Raw genomic sequence first — 23,593 nt, 5'->3', positions numbered from 1 at the left:
TTCAGCCAAAATAACTGAATTTTTAATAGATAGCAGCAGAATTTCTTATTTGGAAGTTTCCTAATGGGCTAAATTTCTTGAGCCATTTCATTATTTCACAGAAAAAAAAAACGTTCTTTGCTATATTATAGCAATGATTTAGCTAGCCTATTTTTTACATATAGGTACATATATCTCCCACCCCACCCCTTAATTTATGGGAAATGTACTAACCATGATACTCTTTTTATTGAAAAGCAATATAAAATAGCTTTAGAAATAAGAAGGTCATTTTACATTATTTCTGTTATAAATATTTTTATGTTTTGTGCCAGAATTTACTTCCCATTACTACACTTGCTTTTATCTGGAACATCTTCTATTAGATTTCTACATTATTGAATACCTATTAGTGTTTAATTTAGAGGAGCTTAATAAACTGCTAGATCTGAGAACAATGGCCTTTCCTTTGCTTTCTAGATCTTTTTTCTGAGCATGCTTATTTATGTACAATGTGGAAATCTGATCCTGTTCTCTTCCAGTGTGCCAACAGCTCTTTTTGTACCTCTTCTGGTAGTTCATAGAAAACTTCAGGATCAATGTCAGAAGGAAAGGTAATTTTCTCATCAGTAGAATCTTGCTCTCTATTTTCTGGAAGTCCTTCATGATGAGAGACTGTTGCTAGTGGTTCCTTATGGCTATCTGTAGTGCGGTTTGTGGAGAAAAGTTGCTCACTCTGCAAATTTGGAAATGAATGGAAAATAGATACAGCGGGGTTTGTATGTGAAAAGTGAAATCCTTGAGATTCTTTAGGTCCTTGACTCATTTGTTCATCTTTTAATCTACTGTCTAAATAATGTGAATAATCCTTTTGGCTAGACGGAGAAGAGCAACTACTGCTACTTAAACCTGATGTTCCTGGTTCACAGGAAGAAGACATCTGTTTGCTACTGGATAAATGATCTTTAGGATTTAAGGGACTATCTTTCATTTGTTTTGTAGAAAAGAAAGATAATACTCCTCTAGAAGCATGTAACGGACAACTCAAACTTTCTTTGCCTTCAAGTTTTACTCCAGATTTTCCAGAAAGGATTTCTTCTTGAATATCTACTGGAAGTTCCTTAAAGACTTCTTGGTCAATACCTTCAGAAAGTGACCAGAGTGGGAATTCATCAGTGTCTTTTTCTTTAGAAAAATGTGTAGTATCTACTGGAGCTTCCCCAGTTCTTGTACTTTCAATTCTTCCAGATGGTAGAAAATCCCAACTTGTTTCTTTGTCTTTGGAAAAATCTTCCACATGAGTGTCTTTCATTTTCTAGAACACAAGGATAACACAGTAGTTTAAGATATCTGGTATCTTTTAAATATTCATACTGCTGAAGCATGACTATAGTCATTATCTGGCCAACATGTTTCTATCCTACTCAATAATTTCAATTCTTTTGGCCAGTTCCAAACAACTAGAGATGATAAATCCACCATAATTAGTCACACTATTGTGTGCATTTTTATTCACTATTCTAGAGAGAGGTTTCCTTCCTAGATAGCATTGAGCCAGAAGATAGGTATGTGTTTGGAAACTTGGAAAGGATCTTAACAATCGTGTTTTCACATTTCCAATTCTGTGGATAAAGGAATGATGGCCTAGAAAATAAATGATTCACCTAAGGGTATCATTCATAAATAAAAGAAAGAAAGAAAGAAAGAAAGAAAGAAAGAAAGAAAGAAAGAAAGAAAGAAAGAAAGAAAGAAATTATCAATGAATCAAGGACTGGTTTTCATACAATCCCTATTCTGAAGTGTAACGTTTAACAGAAAGAAAAAAAATTTTTCTATGATAAAAATCCAATGTCAGTACATTTACATAAAAATTCAAAAAACATCTTCAGCTCTAATTTGCATAATTTGTCTTTAAATTTTTAAGTTTTTTTTTTTTAATATTTATTTTTGAGAGAGAGAGACAGTGCAAGCAGGGGAGGGGCATAGAGAAGGACACACAGAATCCAAAGCAGGTTTCAGGTTCTGAGCTGTCAACACAGAGCCCAATGCAGGGCTAGAACCCACGAATGGCAAGATCGTGACCTGAGCCAAAGTTGGATAACCAATGAGTCACCCGGGTGCCCCTAATTTGCATAATTTTTCTATGTAAAGTTTTTCACTTAAACTTTCCCTCCAGTTTTGAGCACCATGAAAATGTATTCACAGTCAAATATAACTCAGGAAACATCAATAAACCATAACTTCAAAAAAGTAAAGGAAGAGATCTGGCATACTATATTTACTGTATTCCACTTATATTTCCCTAATACCACTATGAATTAAAGTCTTACAATTCTGATTCTACAGATTAAGAAGTAAAAAACAGGGGCGCCTGGGTGGCTCAGTCGGTTAAGCATCCAACTTCAGCTCAGGTCATGATCTCACGGCTTGTGAATTCGAGCCCCGCGTTGGGCCCTGTGCCAACAGCTCAGAGCCTGGAGCCTCTTCAGATTCTGTGCTTTCGCTCTCTCTCTGCCCCTCCCCCGCTCACACTCTGTCTCTGAAAAATAAACATTAAAAAAAATTTTTTTTAAAGAAGCAAAAAATAAATACCTCCTTAAATTTCAGTTAATAAAGGGAATAAAAGGGCCACAGGAAAAAAGTAATTTGAAGAGGGTACTAATTCATTATTTCTGTAACAGTATTCTGTTCTCATTTTAAACTTAAATGTAAATGAAAATATTACTGAAATTATACTAATTAAACGTTAAAACAAAGAAAATAATAAAATCATTTTAAATTAACAGTTAACTATAGGCAAGAACAATTTAGTAAAATATGATTATTTTCTAAAACATCCCATATTTAGTAACTAGAGGTCTGCTAAATGGCCGTATATATAGGCTTTTGTTTTTAGTCACCTGAAAATATGACTGGCCTCTGCTTCTCTACTGCCACACTCTTAATTTCTACAACTGTAGAATCAGTAGTTGTATTATATCAATCTTGCTATCAAAATTTAATATAATTTTAAAACTAAGAAAATGTAAATACTTCAACAAAACATTGGGGGGACACTGGTAGCTTATGTATAATTTTTTTTTATTGTCAATATCTGGAAATATTTTCACATATTAGCTAATCATCATATTCCTCTTTTTGTACCTCTTCTGGTAGTTCATAGAAAATTTCAAGATCAATGTCAAAAGGAAAGGTAATTTCCTCATCAGTAGAATCTTGCGATTTTCTGTTAAGTCTTTCATGATGACAGACTGTTGCTATTGGTTCCTTATGGCTATCTGTAATGCAGTTTTTGGAGAAAGGTTGCTCCAAACTTTTGGAAGTTAACACTCCCAAAACAAGGAACCTCCATAGTGGTTTTCTCTTTTATCCAGTGATGCTTATGTAATGGGTACAATATACGAGTAAGTCATTTGAACAATATTATCTGGAGGAATTTCTAAATTGTATCCATGGAACACAAACTTAGATTTGTAACTTAACCACACAAATCAAACAGTGTACTCACAAAACTGCGCTTGCCAGAGCGGGAAGTTGTCGATAATGATGGTGTTAAATAATAATCAATAGTCCCTTTCTTAGCAGTAGTTAATGCTTTAAGGTTGCAGAGGCACACACTTAAAAGGGTAAGATGAAATGGCATCTTCACATTCACCATATTTCGAAAAAGTTTCATAAGTATATCAACCATTGGAGTCATCACATCATAATTTCCTAAATAAAATGTTTGACAAGACAATATCTAAGCACACTGTATCATAATCAATATTAAAAGCTAAATCTAATGTATACTGCTTCGATTAAAAAGTTAAAATCTTAAATAGATATCATTGAAAACACCTTGACATTATATACTAAACTGAGCCAACCTAAACACTAAGACAAAATGCCAAATGAGTTAAAGTTTTCAAAAGATTTGAAATACAGGACTTCTGGTTATGGAAGTGTCATGAGGTAAGAAAATCTCCCCATAAAACCGTAATAAAACTTAACAAAATTGGGTGGCTGGGTGGCTGAGTCAGTTGAGTGTCCGACTTCGGATCTGGTCGTGATCTCAAGGTTCGTGAATTCAAGCCCAGCATTGGGCTCTAGGTTGACAATGCAGAGCCTGCTTTGGATTCTCTCTCTGTCTCTGTCTCTGTCTCTGTCTCTGTCTCTCTCTCTCCGCCCGCCCCCACCATGCTTTTTTCTCTAATTAAAAAAACTGGAAAAACAAAACTGAACAAAACTGCCCAAAACAGCCATTTTGAGGGTCTGGAAATGAATGAAAGGCAAATGAACTGAGAACTTAGATAAGAAAGCACGAGACCGCAACCTTACTGGCTGGGATTGTTCATATCTTCACGCAGCAATCCTGCCAGTGAGGCTGGCTGTGAAAGCCAGCAGCTCTGTTGCCAGAAAGGACAGACTTGATTTGAGGCAGAGGCAGAAGCCCAGGGAAGTGAATAAACCTGGTAGGAAACAAATGGGGAGACTGCATAGCACTCTAGCCTGAGGTTGTAGTTGTGACTGGAATGAGCAAAAACATCAGTCGACCAGCCATAAATTTACCCAGGAGATCTGGAAATGAGAGAGCCATAGAGGGACTGGATAAGCTCTCCTCCCAACTGCAGACTGGGAGACTGCATGCACATGAAGGGGAGGCCAGAGAAGGCCCAAGCTCTCCACACGGGACTGAACAGAATGGCAACCAACATACACGGAAGATGCAAGTGGGCTACAGAAAATAAAAGCCCCTAAGGCAGAGCTGAAAATGGCCTCACTTTTTTTTTCTTTTTTTTTTAATTTTAGAGGGAGAAAGAGAGAGGGAATAAGCTGGGGAGAGGGGCAGCGGGAGGGGGAGGGAGGGGGAGAGAGGGAGAGAGGGAGGGAGGGAGGGGGGGAGAGAGAGAGAGAGAGAGAGAATATCCCAAACAGGTTCCATGCTCAGCACAGAGCTCCATCCTATGACCCTGGGATCATGACCTACGCTGAAATCAAGTCAGATGTTCAAACAACTGAGCAACCCCGGCACCCTGAAAATGGCTTAATTTTGTAAAGTGCTCTTCAACCCATGCACTTATCTACTGACAGAAGGTAGAAGCCTTTCAGGCTCTAGCATTCAGGCAAAAGCTTTGACCAATCATTGGCTAACTACTAAACTATGTAGACACAGGGGTAGCCTAGAAGCCAAAATAATTGTTTTTTATTTAAATTAAAAAAGAAAAAGAAAGCTAAGCAGAGAAATCAGAGGCTACAAATCACAGGGGAGGTAGATTCTGTGGCTTAAGTTCAGACAAGTTAGAAAAGAAAAAGGCGGGGGGGGCGGGGGAAGCCCACAGGAAAAAAAAATCCAAATCTAGAGTTGCTAAAACCCATTATCTGAAATGTCCATTTTTCAAACAAAATATTACAATACATAAAGAAACAGGAGTGTGATCTAGTCAGGAGGAAAAAGCAGTCGATAGAAATTGACTGTGAGTTGGATTTAGCAGACTTCAAAGCTGCTACCATGGACATGTTCAAAGAATTAAAGAAATCTATTTTAAGGAATTAAAGTAAAATATGATAGACTACCAAGAAAGGAGAATCTCATAAGGAAACAGAATCAAACACACAAATAAACAAAGCAAATAGCAAATCTAGAGTTAAAATTACAGTAATCAAAACAAATAAAATCACTAGATGGGCAACAGTGGTTTGGATAGCTGAATCAAGAGAACTTGAAGGCAACTCAATAGAAATTATCCAATCTTGGGGTGCCTGGCTGCCTCAGTAGAGCATGAGACTCTTGACTTTAGGGTTCTAAGTTTGAGCCCCACATTGCGTATAGAAATTACTTCAAAAAATAAAAATCTTAAAAAAAAAAAAAAAAGAAATCCAATCTGAAAAAGGAGAGAAAAAAGACTGAAGAAAAAAATGAACAGAATTGCACATATCTGTAGGACACTATCAAGCATATCAACATATTCACAATGAGAATCGCAGAGGAGATGAGAGGGGAAAAATGGGCAAGAAAGAGTTTTTGAAGAAATAAGAGCCTAAAATTCTGCAAATTTCATTAAAAAATTAATCTACAGAATCAAGAAGCTCAATAAATCCCAAGTAAGAAAAACACAAAGATTCCATACTTTTAGACACATCATGGTCAAACTGCTGAAAAACAAAGAGACAAATGACCCATCACATGAAGGAGAATAACAGTACAATTGTTGTTATAGTACAGTACAACTCCGCTCCAAATTCACCCTTCAGTACCTGCTCTGATAATGCTTAGACTCTTTAAAATTTTCTACACTGAATATGATACTAAGTTTTGTCATTAGAGAACACCAGAAGACCACTAAAGGAGAAAGGCAGCTTCTCTTCCTGGATGTATTGCCATTTAATTTTTCTTGCTTCCATTCATTACATGGTTTGTTGGTAGTACATGTGGGCACATCTAATAGTGCTTGCCATATCACACACATGTGGAATGCCCAGTCCCTAAGCAACCTCGAGCCCAAGCCTGAGCTTAGTGACTATGTACCATGGCACTACCAACTCAAACACCATACCTACCAGGAAGTGCCCCAACTCATTCTGCACACTCACCTAACTGTCTTAACTTAGGTGGTTGCTTCCTCCAGCTCTTCCTATGCAGGCACCATCCCTTCCACCTTTGCACTAGCAGAATACAGATTTCTTCAGCACAAGCGGCCACTAGCCTCAGCTTGCCTGCATCCTAAAAGGTTGGTAACAGAAGCCCTCCCAACATGAACACTGCATACTCCAACTCATGCACTGCCTCACCAGTAAGCAAGCTCCCACCATCCCAACTCCTTCTGTGTGTCCACCAGCTATCCACAGATCAGAGGATGGTTTTCTCCTCACCCAGTAACTATGGTCCAGCTCTGGGCCAGGGAATTCAAAGGATTTCTCTACCATCCAATGTTCTACAACCACACCTTCTCCTTGAGGGGTAGGGGGACTCTCCTTTCCAAGTTTGTCCTTCCCTGAGTACTTTTCCTCAGTCCTTGGGTACCTCTTAAAGGACAGTGCAGAGCCTGCTTGGGATTCTCTCCCTCCCTCTCTCTCTGACCCTCCCCGATGTGTGCACTCTCTCTCTCCTTCTTACAATAAATAAACAAACATTAAAAAACAAACAAAAAAAAGAGTTCTCTTTATACCTTTAGAGTCACTCCTCATCATAGTTTAATAATTTTGTGAAACTTTCTCTATGCAAATTTTTGTGTGGTTTTTCTCTCTTGATTGGAAAGAGACTGATAACACTATTAATAGAAAACTCTTTCTTCACCATAAATAATGGAAACCAGAAGACAAGAAAATAGTATATTCACAGTATGGAAGGTAAAACTGTCAAGAATTATATATCCGGACAAATCGTCATTCAAAAATGCTACGTTGGTAGAGTTTTCCATACATTTTAGTTACGGAGAATGGTTTGATAGTGTTGCTCGACTCTTCATTTCAAACATAAATGGTGCATTTTCCAGGACAGACCATATGCTAGGCAATAAAATTAGACTCAATAAATCTGAACAGACTGAAAATACTCAAAATATGTTCTCTGATCAATATGAAATTAAAGTAGAAATCAACAACAGAATGAAATTTGGGAAACCATCAAATACTTGGAAATTAAACAAATTTCTAAACAAGATTGGGGTCAAAGAAGAAATCACAAGGATATTAGAAGTAATTTTGACCTTAATGAAAAGGAAATACAACAAAAATTATGGAATAAAGCTAAAGCACTACTAAAAGGAAATGTATAATTTTAAACTTGAATTACTAGAAAATAAAGCTGTATAAAATAAATAATGTAAGCTTCCATCTTAAGAAACCAGAGGGGAAAAGGCAAATTAAACTTAAAGCAAGAAAAAAGAAGGCAATAACAAAGACGGCAAAAATACATGAAATAGAAAGTAGAAAAACAACACAGAAATCAATGATAACAAAAGTTGGATCTTAGAAAAGACCAATAAAACCTGAATAAGGCCTCACTCAGATAAACCTTTGCTAGAATGATAAAGAAAAAAAGAGAATACATGAATTACCAAAATCAGGAATGAAAGAGGAGACATCACTATAGATCCTACAAAAATTAGAAGGATAATAAAAGAATACTGACAACCTCATGCCAACAAATTAGACATCTTGGATGAAATGGATACATTCCTGTAAGATTAAAAATTACTAAAACTGACTCAAAATAAATACAAAATTTGAATAAACTTAAAACAAATACACAAATCAAATCCTATTTTAAAATCTTCCCACAAACAAAAGCCCAGGATCATGTATAGCCAAAAGAATTTCAAAAAAGAACAAAGCTGGAGAACTTACACTACTTAATTTCAAAACTTACAACAAAGTATCAGGGTAGCACTGGTAGAAGGATAACCATATAAATCAATGGACTAAGCATATAAACAAAGAAACACTTCTGTTGTCAGTTAGTTTTTAACAAAGGTGCCATGACAATTCAAGAGAGAAAGAGGAGTCTATTTAACAAATTCTGTTGGAACAACTGGATATCCATATACAAAAGAATGAACTAAGATCCTTACACCATACATAAATATTTACTCAAAGTGGATCTAAGTGTAAAGCTTAAAACTATAAATTTTTTTTTAATTTTTTGAAATGTTTATTTGCGCGCGCGAGAGAGAGAAAGAGAGAGAGAGAGAGAGGGAGGGAGGAAGGGGCAGAGAGAATTCCAAGCAGGCTCCAGGCTGTCAGCACAGAACCCAACGTGGAGCTCAAACTCACGAACTGTGAGATCATGACCTGAGCCAAAACCAAGAGTCAGACGTTTAACTGACTGAGCCACCCAGGTGCCTTTTTTTTTTTTTAAGCTTATTTATTTATTTTGAGAGAGAGCACAAGCAGGGGAGTGGCAAAAAAAGAGGGAGTGAGAGAGAATCCCAAGCAGGCTCTGAATTTCATGCTGAGCCTGACGCAGGGCTCAGTTTCACAACTGTGAGATCATGACCTGAGCCGAAATCAAGAGTTAGACACTCAACCGACTGAGCCACCCAGGTGCCCCTAAAACTATACGTTTCTTTTTTTTTTTTAATATTTTTTTTAAATGTTTACTTATTTTGAGAGAAAGAGCATGCACGAGCAGGCAGAGAGAGAGGAAGAGAGAAAACCAAGCAGGTTCTGCACTGTCAGCACAGAGCCTGAGGTGGGCTCAATCTCACAAACCATGAGTTCATGACCTGACCCCAAATCAAGAGTCGGATGCTTAATAGACTGAGCCACCTAGGCACCCCAAAACTTTACATTTCTAAAAGAAAACACAGGAGGAAATATCTGTGACTTTTGGGTTAGGCGAAGAATTTTTACATAAACCACCAAAAGCATGATCTATAAAAGAAAAAAAAAACCCAAAACACAATGAAATACTACTACAAGGCCACAAGAATGACTATAATAAAATACACCAACTTATATTAACATGCAAAAAGCTATAATTTGTATATCATTATATATACATAATCATTATATCATTATATATACATTCTGCTCAAGAAAGTGTACCTAAAATAATGGAATAGATACCCTATAACAAAGAGAAGATATATCTTATCCAACCTAAAAGTATACCAAAGCAACTAGTATAAATAAATGAATGATGAAGTAAACGTCCTAAAAAATTAAGACTTTTGATTTAAATTGAAAAAATTACTTTTTTCTCTTATTTCAGTTTGTAAAACTCTGAATTCTTATAATGATTATGTATGTGAATACTTTTATAATTTACTATAATTTAAAATAATTATTTTTTAATTTTTTTTTTCAACGTTTATTTATTTTTTTTGGGACAGAGAGAGACAGAGCATGAACGGGGGAGGGGCAGAGAGAGAGGGAGACACAGAATCGGAAACAGGCTCCAGGCTCTGAGCCATCAGCCCAGAGCCCGACGCGGGGCTCGAACTCACGGACCGCGAGATCGTGACCTGGCTGAAGTCGGACGCTTAACCGACTGCGCCACCCAGGCGCCCCTAAAATAATTATTTTTTAATGTTAAAACTATGGCACTATGCCATATACCATTTCTGTATGAAAATTATAAATGCTAGATAAATACCTGGAGATGTTTCCTCTACTTTTTGGAAAAAATATTAGTATTGGAAACATTAAAGAAATTAAACAGAAAGAAAAAAAAGGAACTGACAATACTAAGTGTGAAGAGAATATGAAAGCCTAGAACCTTCATGCATTCTTGGTAAGAATATAAATGTTTATACTCACTTCAGAAAACTGTTTGGCAGTTTCTTAAAAGTTCAACTTAACATACAACCCACCAGTTTCACTCTCTGTAATCTACCCAAGACAAACAAAACCATATATCTGCCCAATGAATTGCATGCAAATGTTCATAGCACCATTTTTCATAATAGCCAAAAAATGGAAACGACCTAAATGCCCATAAAGAAGTTATCTTGAATCATGTAACACATTATCATAGTTTTGTTTTCTCTGTACTTGGGGAACACTGTTAACTGCAGCTTTATTTTTATTATCTATTAAAAAACAACAAACAACAAAGTCTTTCTGTGAAAATTCCTGATATAATGAAGGTATTTAATAGCTTACTAACTCCCTGTAAAGACTCTCCATCTTTGGACCATATTGCTAATTCAAAGTTTTTGTTTTTGTTTTTTTAAGAGTTCAATCTGCCAATTAAATTATTAGAAAAATATCCCAAACCTGTCCCTAACTTCTGAATTACATGCGATGGAATAGGGCACTGACGACTCTCACGGCTACAGTGTTTCTCAGGTGAATACCGACGGATTATTAATCTTATTGTATGTGGCTTCCTTCCATCTTGGCATACTCTAAAAGTAAAGAGAAAGTGGAAACAAGGAATCAGAAAAGTATTACTTAAAGTTTTTTTTTTTTTTAACCTAAGGGTATCACCGTAACAATTATAAACATAGTTGATAACTAGGCAGGAAGCAATACAAGTGTCTGAATAGTCACCAAGTCTATGCATCAAAGCTCTGAAATCTTAAATGTTAAGGCTCTCAGGCCTCACTCAGAATTGAGGGCAATCAAGAACAGAAATAAGATACAATTACATAATTATAACAAGCCATTTTTATAATTCAAATCCAAACATAACTAAAAGCAATATATTAAAATCAGCAGGAAATTTAAGAAACTAAGAGAATCATTCACTGACAGAGGCAAATACATGAAAAATGACAGATTTTTTTACACAGGAAAAAAGGATTACAAAAAGAAAAAAATTTTAATGAGATAATTTTGTCAAAAAGCACTCCCTGAAAAGATCCAAGGAGACAGTAATACCACCATTATATGGCAAATTAGAGTAATAACTTGAAAGACCAATTATATGCCACATTTAAGAAAATAAGTACACGTACATGCATCTTAAAAAGTGTTTCATTCAAATGGTCTTGGTTTTAGTGTTGAAAATAAAAGTTTTAATGAGATACAAAATTCACTTAAAAAGCAGAAAATCTAATTACTAGAATAAATATCATTAAAAAATAATATTTTCCTTTTTATATGTATGGCAATGTATTAAAAATCACAAACACAAAATACAAATATTGTACATTGTTAAACATACTCAAATTGAATTCTGAACTGGAAAATTTGGATTTTTGTAAGAAATAATTTTTTCTCTTATTTTTCTTTCGCAAGACTTGATTGTTGCCTTACTAAAATAATAAGATATCTTAAATGGTTCCTGTAAACACATTACTAGTTTAAATACCTTCCAGTTAAGCATCTTCTACTAAGTCATTATTCAAAGAGTCTGACTTGGTTCCTATAACTAATTAAGACATATTAAGAAAAGGTCATATTCTAAGCAAGCTTAAACTAGTGCCCAGAGGATGGGTTAAAAATTATGTGATTTTAGAGGCATCTGGGTGGTTGAGTCGGTTGAGTATCTGACTTTGGCTCAGGTCATGATCCCACGGTTAGTGAGTTCAAGTCCCAAGTCGGGATGTGTGCTGACAGCTCGGCGCCTGGAGCCTGCTTGGATTCTGTGTCTCCCTCACTCTCTGCCCCTCCCCCACTTGCGTGTGCTCGAGTTTGCGTGCGCTCTCTCTCTCTCTCTCTCTCTCTCAAAAATAAACATTAAAAAAGTTATAAAAATATTCTATGATTTTACACCTCTTACATAGCTATACCATTAGTTATCATATACTCTTCTAGAAGAAAAACACATTCACACAAACACAATTATTTTTTTGCCCATCACATAGATGGTATTATATCTCAGTCACTGAAATAAGGGGCCATGGTGTAGAGGGAGTGGCAAGCAGAGATAAGGAGAAACGGTTCACAGTTTCTCAGTAATTCACAGTATTTTTTTAAGTTTATGTCATTTTGAAAGAGACAGAGAGAAAACATGGGGGGGAGGGGGGCAGGGAGAGAGAGAGAGAATCCCAAGCAGGCTTTGCACTTCACACTGAGCCCAATGCAGGGCTCAATCTCACAATGGTAAGATCATAACCAGAGTCAAAATCAAAAGTCCGACACTTAATCGGCTGAGCCACCCATAGGTGGTAATTACAGGTTTAAAGCATCTAGTCTCATTTCTGGGCTGATTCTTCTGGGCTGTAAAATTTCTGTGGCTTCTCTACCTGCAGAACTCTTGCCAATGGCCAGGCATTTCACAGCAGTCTTCCGTTTAGCTGAAGCAAAGTGGATGACCCAGTTTCAGCAGCATACTCACAGGACCAGCCTGAGTTATATCACCGGAGCTGGGTCATTCAGCCAGCCGCAGCCCAGGCAGCAAACCATGCGCTCTGGCTCTGCTCAAGACATGAGAACCACACAGCAGGTGACAGCAAAGCTGTAGGAAATTCTCCCTCATCAGTTTACGGACACTTACAGTCATCTAAAACCTTTCTCTCTAGTCATAGTTACAGTCATTACAGAAGCACAGATACCCAAAAGTGCTAGACCCCTGACACCTTACTTTGAGAAATCAAAGAAATGGGAGGCAAAGAGATCATACTCTTGTATGGAATACTGAGAAATAGATATATGATAGGAAAGGAGCATCAGAAACTAAACATCTTGTTCCATTTATGCTATGCTATTCGTACACTCCCAATCCCAGCTGACACTTTCATGTCCTTCCAGACCAGTGCCCCGCACACACCACCCTCACTCTCACTGCTCACGCATAGCCCCACTTAGCTATTCCTTTGTCTGACTCCATTTTCTTTCACACAGTCTGAGGCAAAGGAGATAGAAGCGTTCTTCTACTCTCTCCATCACTGTTCGTCTGAATAATTTCCTAACCTCAATCATCACAAATTTGAAGGTGTAGAGATTCTAGATATCCATAAAACCCTCTTAGGTAACCATGAGCAGCTTAAGATCCAAAGGATAATCACAATGTTACTAAAATTAAAACTAATGTAAACGGATTAAATTTAGTTAAGAGTATACGTCCCTATATTTGCAACAGTTTATAATATAGAGAAATTCAATGATAAATGATCACTCTTTATACTGTTCGGTCTCTAGTTATTCTATAAATTCTAAGAACATCAAGTATACTTTCTATATACTTTACACAGAATATATAGGATGATATGGCAAAATGGAAAATCACCTGTTCAAAAGACTGGCAAGTAGTTCTTCAATCTTATTTTTAGCTTCAACTTCCGATGAACATTTTTTAAATGAATCCTCTTCACTAAAGGACTACCAAAGAAGCACAAATAGGGATTACTATAAACCCAAATAAGCAAGTCCAGTTATGAGCGTGGATGTCAAATATTCAGTACATTCTCTACTAATTTCCCTCTGGTGCTCAGTTTGAGCCATTTAGTCGCTTCTGTATGAGCTCTTTTTATCTGCAAGTTACTGTACTCCACTAGAAAGCTCACTGGAAGTCAAGAAAATTATAAAGCTCTACTACCTGGGGCGCCTGGGAGGCTCACTTGGTTAAGTGTCCGACTCTTGATTTCGACGCATGTCATGATCTCATGGTTCATGAATTTGAGCCGATTCGGGCTCTGCACTGACACCACAGAGCCTGCTCGGGATTCTCCATCTCCCCTCCCCTGCTCATGCGTGTGTACGTGTGTGCGCGCACGCATGCATGCTCTCTCTCCCTCTCTCTCATGATAAACAACAACAACAAAAAGCTCTAGTACCAATTCCAACCTTTATTCTATGATTACAGTAAAGCTCTTAATCTCCTAGCACTTGAATTTGAGTTGAACCTTGGACATGTTACTTAACCTTTCTAAAGTACATTATCCTTATCAATTTTTTTGTAATGTTTATTTTTGAGAGATAATTGTAATTATTTAGTAATAATTTACTGAGTAATTATTTTTCAGAGAGAGACAGTGCAAGCAGGGAAAGGGCAGAGAGGGAAGAAGACACAAATCCAAAGCAGGCTCCAGGCTCTGAGCTGCCAGCACAGAGTCCGACTCAGGGCTTGAACTCACTAACCGTGAGATCACGACCTGGGCCGAAGTTGAACACCTAACTGACTGAGCTACCCAGGCGCCCCCAGTATCCTCATCTTAAAAAAAGGAAGAGAGAGGGAAAAGGTATGAACAAATAATAGTACTACCTACCTCAAAGCTTTGTTGTAAAGATTAAATGGGCTAAGGTATGTAAAGCACTTAGTAAAGTGCCTGTCACATAGGAAAAAAAAATCAATGTTAACTGGGTGATTATACCTGTCTCTATATTTCTTAAATCATTAGACTACTCAGAAAACAAGATTTCTTAAAAACTGAAATATTTTAGCTAATATATACAATAAAGTCTGTTAAAAATTAAGTGGCATTTAATCAAGGAGCTAACTTGAGGCTGAAATACTAATTCTTAGATTCAATTTAAAAATATTTACTAATCTAATAAATTAGCCTTCTCACAGGAAAGTGATCATGTACTCAACCTAGTAAGCAAATTAGAATAGTAAGAACATAGTACTAAAACCAGAAATCTTTATCTCAAATAATGTGCCAACAATTACAATAAATATCATTATCACATACCTGAGGTGGTCCTGAGGGTGTCACAGGAGAGTTATCCTCTCCAAAACTGAGCTTCTGAATACGCTGTGCAACTGAAATTCCTAATTCCTTTTCTAGTATTTTGGATGAAAAGGTTTGGAGATCATGCACACTTCTGATACCCAGAGCTTCAAGACGTTTGGTAGTTTTATAGCCAATACCTAGGCAAAAAAGAAATACACACAGTGTTATAGTAGCTTTTCTCCTTAAAATAAAGCTAATTCAAGTATATATAATACACATCTTTCAATACCATAATGAATATTGTGCTAGGATTAAATTTTATTGAAAATTAGCTGTCCTTCTTCTATTCAGGGTCTCTTAAATGAACCACTTCCAAAACCTAACAACCCTAGTACAACATAATGAATATGGAGATAACCAAGAAATGCTGTCTTGATAAAATGAAGTATTTATCACCTGTTATATAACACTTTGGAAGTATTCAAGAGTCATGGTTATTATTTATGCAAAGAAAGACTGTCACTAAATAAAATTAATTAGCATGTGCTTACTAGCTAATCTGACTCCTGCATATATTACACATTTATCCACAAGTCGTATCTGCCAATATTTACTTGCCCAAATACAAGAGCCATAAAGCAAATAAATAAAAAAATCTACTCATTGGCAAAACTCCTAGCAAAAGTTGTTGCACTAACACTCAGTCATAGTTTATCACCTTACCTGAGATGCTCAGGTAATTTAGTGCCCCTTTCTCTTTTTTAAAATATTTATTTATTTATTGGGGGTGGGGGGGAAGGACAGCATGCCAGAGAGTGTAAGTGGGGCAAGGGCAGAGACAGAAGGAGAGAGGGAGAGAGCTGTCAGCTGGAAGTCCGAAGTAGGGTCTATCCCACAAACTGCGAGATCATGACCTGAGCTGAAATTCAGACGCTTAACCGACTTAGCCATCCAAGCACCCCTCTCTCAATTAAAAAAAAGAAAAAATTAATTCTACAGTCTTCTGATTTCCCTGCACTGTAAAAGAAGTAAATCAAAGCCAACTGGTATGGAGGGGAAATTATTAAAGTGGAGTAACAGGAGGGCGCCTGGGTGGCTCAGTTGGTTAAGCGTCCGACTTCAGCTCAGGTCACGATCTCGCAGTCCGTGAGTTCAAGCCCCGCGTCGGGCTCTGGGCTGATGGCTCGGAGCCTGGAGCCTGCTTCCGATTCTGTGTCTCCCTCTCTCTCTGCCCCTCCCCTGGCTCATGCTCTGTCTGTCGCTGTCTCTCAACAATAAATAAGTGTTAAAAAAAAAAAAAGTTTTTTAAAACAAGAACTTGGCCTAAATGCTTTGCAAGGTCCCTTGTAGCCCTAATATTTTCTATATAATCCCAAAGCAGAGTTAGTAAAAGACCAATGCCCCTCTCCAAATGCAGTGTACAGTATAAGAATATGAAGCAGGGACTGGAAATAAAGGACCACGTTTCCAGGTTATAACTTTCATGATCATATTCAAACTATACTAAAGTAAAGTAGGTGAAACTAGAAAAGCACTTTCATAGATTTCCTAATCCAGATTCCCTCCAGAGAACATTAGGGTTTTGGGTTTTCTCCAAGAGCCAAGGATACAGGCTCTAAGAATTAATTACATGTATCTACAATTTTGAAAATTAAAGAAGTGCAATTAATGTATACTTTTCAAATATATATGTCTTACCAGGCATTTCCTTTACATGGTTCAAGCTCTGAATGAGAACTTGAGAACTTTCAGGTAGTAAGACTGTTTGTTGATTTGGTTTAAAAACACCAGAAACTAATTTTGCCAATAATTTATTAGAAGCCACTCCAGCACAGCCAGTGAGACCCAGTTGATTATACATGGCTTCCCGCATCTCTGCTGCAATCTGAGATCCAACAAGGAGTCTGACGTGCAAGATGTCATGCAGGTTTACATCTATAAAAACAGCCAATGTCATTACAAGTCACTACAAAAAAATCTTAATTTTCTTCTTTAGAAATGAGTTTAAAAAAGGCACAGGGCTTAACCTACATCCAATCTCCTCCCCCACAACACCACCATACTGCCAGCCATTTAACTCATCTGTTTTGTTCTTCATAGGAATTCTGTAAAGTAAATAACTACCAGAAGTGAATTCCAAGTGACTGCGATAGTGAATGCATCTTGGGAGTGCTTAACGATTAACAAATGTTTTTTTAATTGTTTATTTTTGAGACACAGAGAGAGAAAGTGCAGAAAGGGCAGAGAGAGAGGGAGACAGAGGAAACGAACGGGCTCTGTGCTGACAGCGGAGAGCCTGATGCAGGGCTTGAACTCATGAGATCATGACCTGAACCAAGTCAGACGCTTAAGCGACTGAGCCACCCAGGCACCCCATCAGTAGGAATTTTCTATGAGAGAACAAGTTTCTTAACCTGTTAATCATTAAGGGGTGCCTGGGTGGCTCAGTCGGTTAAGCGAACGACTTCAGCTCAGATCATGATCTCACCACTTGTGAGTTCAAGCCCCACATCGGGCTCTGTGCTGACCCTGAAGCCTGGACCCTGCTTTGGATTCTGTGTCTCCCTCTCTCTCTCTGCCCCTCCCCTGCTCGCACTGTCTCTCTCTCTCAAAAATGAATAAACATTAAAAAAAATTCCTACTGATATTAGTAAAACTTTTACTCATTTTTAACTGTAAGCAAGCATAAAAGTATTACATTAATAAGAGAGCTAAGATTACAGCTTTAAAGACCTGAATCAAAACATTACACACAGTAACTAGATGTGCTACTGAAAACAATTCTGAATCTGTACATAGTTTGAGAGATCTTTTGTGAAAAGTGTAGGGAAATTACACAGAAACAAATTTTCTTGGGGGTGAAAATGGTATTAGAATTATATGAGACAGTCCTTATTCTCAGCAGTATTTACAGATGAAGTGTCACGACACCTGCAATTTACTTTTAAATGGCTCATCAATCAACCATCAATCAATAAAGGGGGAGCAAGATAAAGTAAAGGTAGGAAAATAGCACTGAGTGTATCTATAAGGAATGGTATAATACGTGTTCTCACAGTACTATTCTGTCAACTTTTCTGTAGGTTAGAAAAAATTTTTTAACAAAATCTTGAAAGGAAGGATTCATGAAGAATTACATTTTCTTTTTAGGACATAAAGCCTAGCTCTCTGTAATATGTACTAACAAATACTGAATTTACTTTAAAAATTATTCTATTCAGTCCTCATAAGTGACAACAGAGCACAGGTACAAAAGACATGAAAAGCTTCGTGTTCTCTTCTAGAAGAGAACTATAGCTCTACCTCCTTTTCTTTACTATCAGAGAGGCAGGGAACTAGACTAAGAGGACACACATGCTGAGATATAGGGGCAAGAAGGTCAGGGCAAATCTACAAATGCAGAGTAGTGTGTCTTCCATGTGGCATGATATAGAAGTCACCAGCAGAGTTACAATATTCATTGGGGCTTATTGAAGCTTATTTTCAAATGTAAATATCTCTGGAAACACCATCAGTCATTCACACTTTAATATGTGAAGGAGATGGACCATTCTGCTTTCTTGCTAACAGCTGGCAAAGATTATCGAACTGACTGAATAGGAGCTTGCAAAAGATGGCAGGTAGGCCTGGACAAGCTTCCATGGGGGTTAAATCAGGAAGTCAAAGAGAAACATGAGTGTCTTGATGCCTGGGGGAATAGAAGGAACAAGCAAAAAGACAAATTTAGTTTACCTCAAAATTTGCTTAAAGACAGTTTTAGGAGAATAAAAAATATACTATCAAGGCAGTTCTTATAACTGAAAAAGGTATGGCTCTTAAAAACAATAACACACAAACTGTGTCAGAGAAATGAAAAGTGCATGGACCACTGAGCTACAGGTCACCAAAATCTCATTTTCTGCCTTCTTAACATGGAACACCTAATTTTAATCATTTTAGACAGACCACTGAAATATGGCTATACCTCCAACAAAAGATAAAGTCCATTCATTAAGCTCAGTGAACTCAGTGAACATTAAGAAATGTAGGCACTTTTAGTTACTAAATAAAGAATTGACTTACACTGGTCATTATATACATGACCCCACACAGTCAGTGCTGGAAGTTCACCACTTTGAAGCTGCTGTCGTCTCTTCTCAACCATCTCTGTTAGATCCACAAAGTTTTCATCAAATCCCAGTCTCTCGACAACTGGACTAAATTCTTCCAACAACTCTAAATTGAAATAATAGTGGTGCACAGATGTTAACTAAGACCATAACTAAAATAGATGTAACTATTTTATGCTTAAAAATACATCAGGTATGTTAAAGATTTCACCCTTCCACAATATCTTTTAAAAAGTCCTCAGTTAACTGGGAGTTTCTTCTGTACCACATTTTGAGTAAAGGCAATATTTTCCAACAAAGTAAGTCCAAAATGACATTCCCTGGGCCGATGCCCACAGCAATAGATTTAGCTCAATCTCCTATACCTAAAATTTCTATACCTGTAGTACATTAAATATTAATGCTTATCATTTATTATGATCTTGAAACAGTGGGTCAAAAGAATAAATTACAGTCAGCCTAGAAAAGCAGAAACAAGTAATAATATATTCCGCTATATTTTCCAGAAGAGTTTTAAAAAGACAAAATTTAAAACTTCCAATTATTACTGAATCAAAAAGAAAAGTCACTTAATTTTCAAAATATACTACAATGTAAGATTTTGACCAGTCATCCCCCAGCTTTTTCCTCAAGGGTAGATATGGACCATGACTTACATGTATTTGAATGTCCACCACCTAGCAAATACCCTGTCCTTAAGTCAAATGCTTGCTAAACTGAAGTGAACCAAGATTTGAAATAAATTCAAAAGGACAATTAATTCTTCTTTTTAGGATTAAAACTAATAACTCTGTAATCACTGAGAAGAATTTTCACTTCTCTCTGAATCTCTACCGATACCAGTAGGATGGCAGAATACAAATTACTAGCCTCTTCTTATTTAAAAATGCATAAGCAAGACACCCGGGTGGCTCAGTCAGTTAAGCATCTAAATTCAGCTCAGGCCATGATCTCACAGTTCATGAGTTTGAGCCCCGTGTCGGGCTCTGTGCTGACACCTTAGAGCCTGGAGCCTGCTGACACCTTAGAGCCTGGAGCCTGGGATTCTGTGTCTCCCTCTCTCTCTGCCACTCCCCTGCTCGCTCTCTCTCTCTCTCAAAAATAAACATTAAAAAAAAATTTAAATGCATAGGTTCTCAAAGTCCTATAATATGAAAGCTCAGAAATAAAAGTACTATGTCATTCCAGACAGATCGCTTTTTTACATAAATACTAAAAATACCTCTATTTTATTGATGCCGACTTGATAATATCATGAGAAAACAATTAATAAAGATAATGTGACCCAGTGACCACCAAAAATCACTTCCACTCTACCTAGAGAAAGCTATTTATCTGTCCTGAGACTGACAATGTTTTTGATCACATAAAAGGATTCTTTTGCATTTCGTACATCAATTTCTACAATTTTTTCAAAAGTATATACTACATAAGAAAACTAAAGGACAAGGTTTTAAATACTAAGCAGAAAAGCAAATTAAACACAAGAATCATGCACAAAGCTGGTGAATCACTGAATTGATTGATTATATGGGTTCTATTATTAGGTCACAGGGATAAATCACTTATCCCATTTCTGAAGTTAATAGTTTTTTGCTGGCAACTTCATAAATAAGATGCATTTACTAAACATGTAAGGCCAACGACAGGAGTTTGTAATTAGAGAAAAAACTATCTAGACAAAAACGTATACATATTTTAGAAAAATATGAAACAATAAGATACGTTATAAATAGGTCAGGGATAAATTCAGCATAGGACTATTGAGCTATGTTCCTACTTCAACTCAAAAAATACTATGAGAAAAATTAACAAAATTACTTTTTATTAATGCACAAATCATGCTTAGAATTGTTTTTTTTTAAGTTTATTTATCTTGAGAGAGAGAGCGCACACACAAGGAAGGGACAGAGAGAAGGAGAGACAGAATCCCAAGTAGGCTCCATGCTGACAGCACAGAGCTGAGGTGGGGATGGATCTCATGAATCATGAGATCACGACCTGAGCTGAAATCAAGAGTCGGACGCGCAACCAACTGAGCCACCCAGGTGCCCCCAGAATATTTGTTATTATATTACGCATTTTTTTAAAAGATCTTATTTGTAAGTAATCTCTACGCCCAACATGGGGCTTTAACTCACAAATCTGGGATCAAGGGTCGCATGCTCCACTGACTGAGCCAGCCAGGTGCCCCAATGTTAGTGCATGTCTATTTCTCTCAAGATACTTGATAAATTAAGAATCAGTATAAAAAGTCAGACTTACCAACTAAATTTCCAGTATGACATTTTAATTATGAAAAGGATGAAAAAATACAGTGGCATAAAAGTAATAAGGGAAAGACCGATAAGTCTGACACCATAAATAAATTTTAAAAGGTAAAATGCAAATTGGAAATATATTTATAATACATGGGTATCAAAGAGCTAATTTCTTTAACTTCCAAAAAATGATATAGGCCAATTAGAAAAAAAAGAGCAATCCAAATGAAAATCAGGCCCTATAGGTTATTCACAGAAAATATATGTATAAATGACCAAAATATGAAAAGATGTTCAAACTTAGTCCTAGAAAAACTCAAACCAAAACAATGACTATTTTTTTTCACCTATCAGGCAAAATCTTTACAGTTTGAGAATATGTAACATCATCCATATATACTAGCAATGTGCTAGGAAAACCTCAAGTGCAACATTCAGCAGCGTTCAAAATTTTAAGTGCAACTTACCTTTGATCTAGAAATTTACCTCTAAGAACTTACGCTATGGGTATCTCCATAAAAGTATGACAGCATTTCTATATGAAAATGTCTCCTGAAGCATATATTAGGAAGAGCAGAAAGTTAGTTAACAGCCTAATAATCTATCACTATCAGGAAACCATGTACTTTATCTTCCAAAATAAGAAATTTTTTGAATGAAAGGAGGTGCTATTAATAATAGCACAATAGGAATAAAGTGGGACATACTGTCTTCATATCCCTAAAGGACAGGTTAAGTAAGGACGGAACAAAATACAATGTAGTACTGCACAGGTATTGAAAAGAATGAGGAAGAGTTACATGAAGAGGCACAACTGAATGCATAACCTCTTCTGTGTACACTAAAAATTATCTTAATATTCATATACACACAATTTTGCGTAGATGTACAAGCGACATTTTCACAGTATAGTCTTGTCTTTTCTGCTTAGCTATCCTTTCTTCCCCCTTTCTCCCATTTCACCACTGCCACTTCCTCTCCAGAAGTTAACTAAGTTAAAAACCTAGTATATATCCTCTTGTTTCCCTCGTTTCCTGTTTATATATAGACATACATACCTTTTACTCAACAAGGAATATCTCTCGGAATCAAATGGTATACCACCAATGCATTCTTTTTAATGACTATATAATATTCCATCATAGAGAAGTCTTAGTTTCTATTGGCATTCTCATCCTGATGAGCATTTGTTTTTGTTCCATATTTTTACCAATTACAAACCATGCTACCATATTTTATACATATGTTCTCATGATTTTATTTCTATTGGATAAATTGCCAGAAGTAATATCACAGGGTTAAAAAACATAGTATCTTTAATTTGAAAAAACATTTCTGTATTTCTTCTTTAAAAGCTGTACTACCTTATGTTTCTACTTTTTCTCACATTCTTTATTTTTTGCAAGTATGATGGACATAAAATAATCTTACTAATTCAAATTTCCTGAGCCACTGATGAATTTGAGTATTCTTTTTTCACATAATTGTGGACATTGGGTTTGTTCTTTTTGTCAATTGCCTATTCATATCTTTTGTCCATTTTTCTGAAGTATCTTTTCCTTGTATATTTGTAAGGGCTTTTGGATATTATACTTAACACATTCATCTGAAAACTGCTACAATTAAGAACAAGCAAAAACAACAGCAGAAAAGATAAACAGCTGGTTCTTATACATTTTTAAATTACATATATTTGCGGTATGCCAGTATAAATACATTTCACAGTTCCTATAATTTACTACAACTCTAAGATTCAAACCCAAACCTTAGTATGGAGGAATTTGCCTATGTTGTAGTATTTAGTGTATATATATATATATATATATATATATATATATATATATACACACACATATATATATGTGTACATATATATATATATATAAAATCCAAGAAAAAATTTATAAGATACCCATTATTTTTGCTAATAGTTCTTAACAAATCAGTGTTTAATTATGTTAATCAAACATTCAGAAGCCTCTCCCAACTATTAGCACATTAGAGTACAGCATACGCATAATTCATTTAAACTTGGTTTTAAATTTAAAATGAAAAATATTTGAGGGGCACCTGGGTGGCTCAGTCGATTAAATATCTGACTCTTAATCTTGGCTCAGGTCATGATCTCACTGATCGTGAGTTCAAGCCTCGCATCAGACTCTGCGCTGATGGTACAGAGCCTGCTTGGGATTCCGTCTCTCTCTACCCCTCCCTTGCTTGTGCACTTGCTCGCGTGCTCTCTCTCTCTCTCAAAATA

General features: G+C 36.4%; 1 protein-coding gene across 6 annotated transcripts in view; it reads right to left on the bottom strand.

Annotated features, from left to right (window-relative positions):
- Nucleotides 1–23,593, bottom strand: part of POLI (DNA polymerase iota) — a 28,731-nt gene continuing 5,138 nt past the window's right edge. For 2 of the 6 annotated variants that reach the window (XM_045459092.1, XM_045459094.1), the window contains 7 exons: nt 19,029–19,181; nt 16,665–16,901; nt 14,985–15,163; nt 13,580–13,671; nt 10,681–10,811; nt 3,488–3,693; nt 1–1,294 (listed from right to left, as the gene is read on the bottom strand). In XM_045459092.1, coding sequence (XP_045315048.1) covers nt 479–1,294; nt 3,488–3,693; nt 10,681–10,811; nt 13,580–13,671; nt 14,985–15,163; nt 16,665–16,901; nt 19,029–19,181 — 1,814 coding nt within the window. In that variant the 3' untranslated portion in view covers nt 1–478. Of the gene's footprint in view, nt 1,295–2,309; nt 2,519–3,487; nt 3,694–10,680; nt 10,812–13,579; nt 13,672–14,984; nt 15,164–16,664; nt 16,902–19,028; nt 19,182–21,822; nt 23,470–23,593 lie in introns of those variants that run through there. The other 4 variants (XM_045459095.1, XR_006707803.1, XM_045459093.1 and 1 more) reach the window with 4 other exon arrangements.

This window comes from Leopardus geoffroyi, chromosome D3, assembly GCF_018350155.1.
Source record: "Leopardus geoffroyi isolate Oge1 chromosome D3, O.geoffroyi_Oge1_pat1.0, whole genome shotgun sequence".
Classification (NCBI taxonomy): domain Eukaryota; kingdom Metazoa; phylum Chordata; class Mammalia; order Carnivora; family Felidae; genus Leopardus; species Leopardus geoffroyi.
The sequence above is the reverse complement of the archived record's forward strand: the minus strand, read 5'-3'. Positions and strand labels throughout refer to the sequence as shown.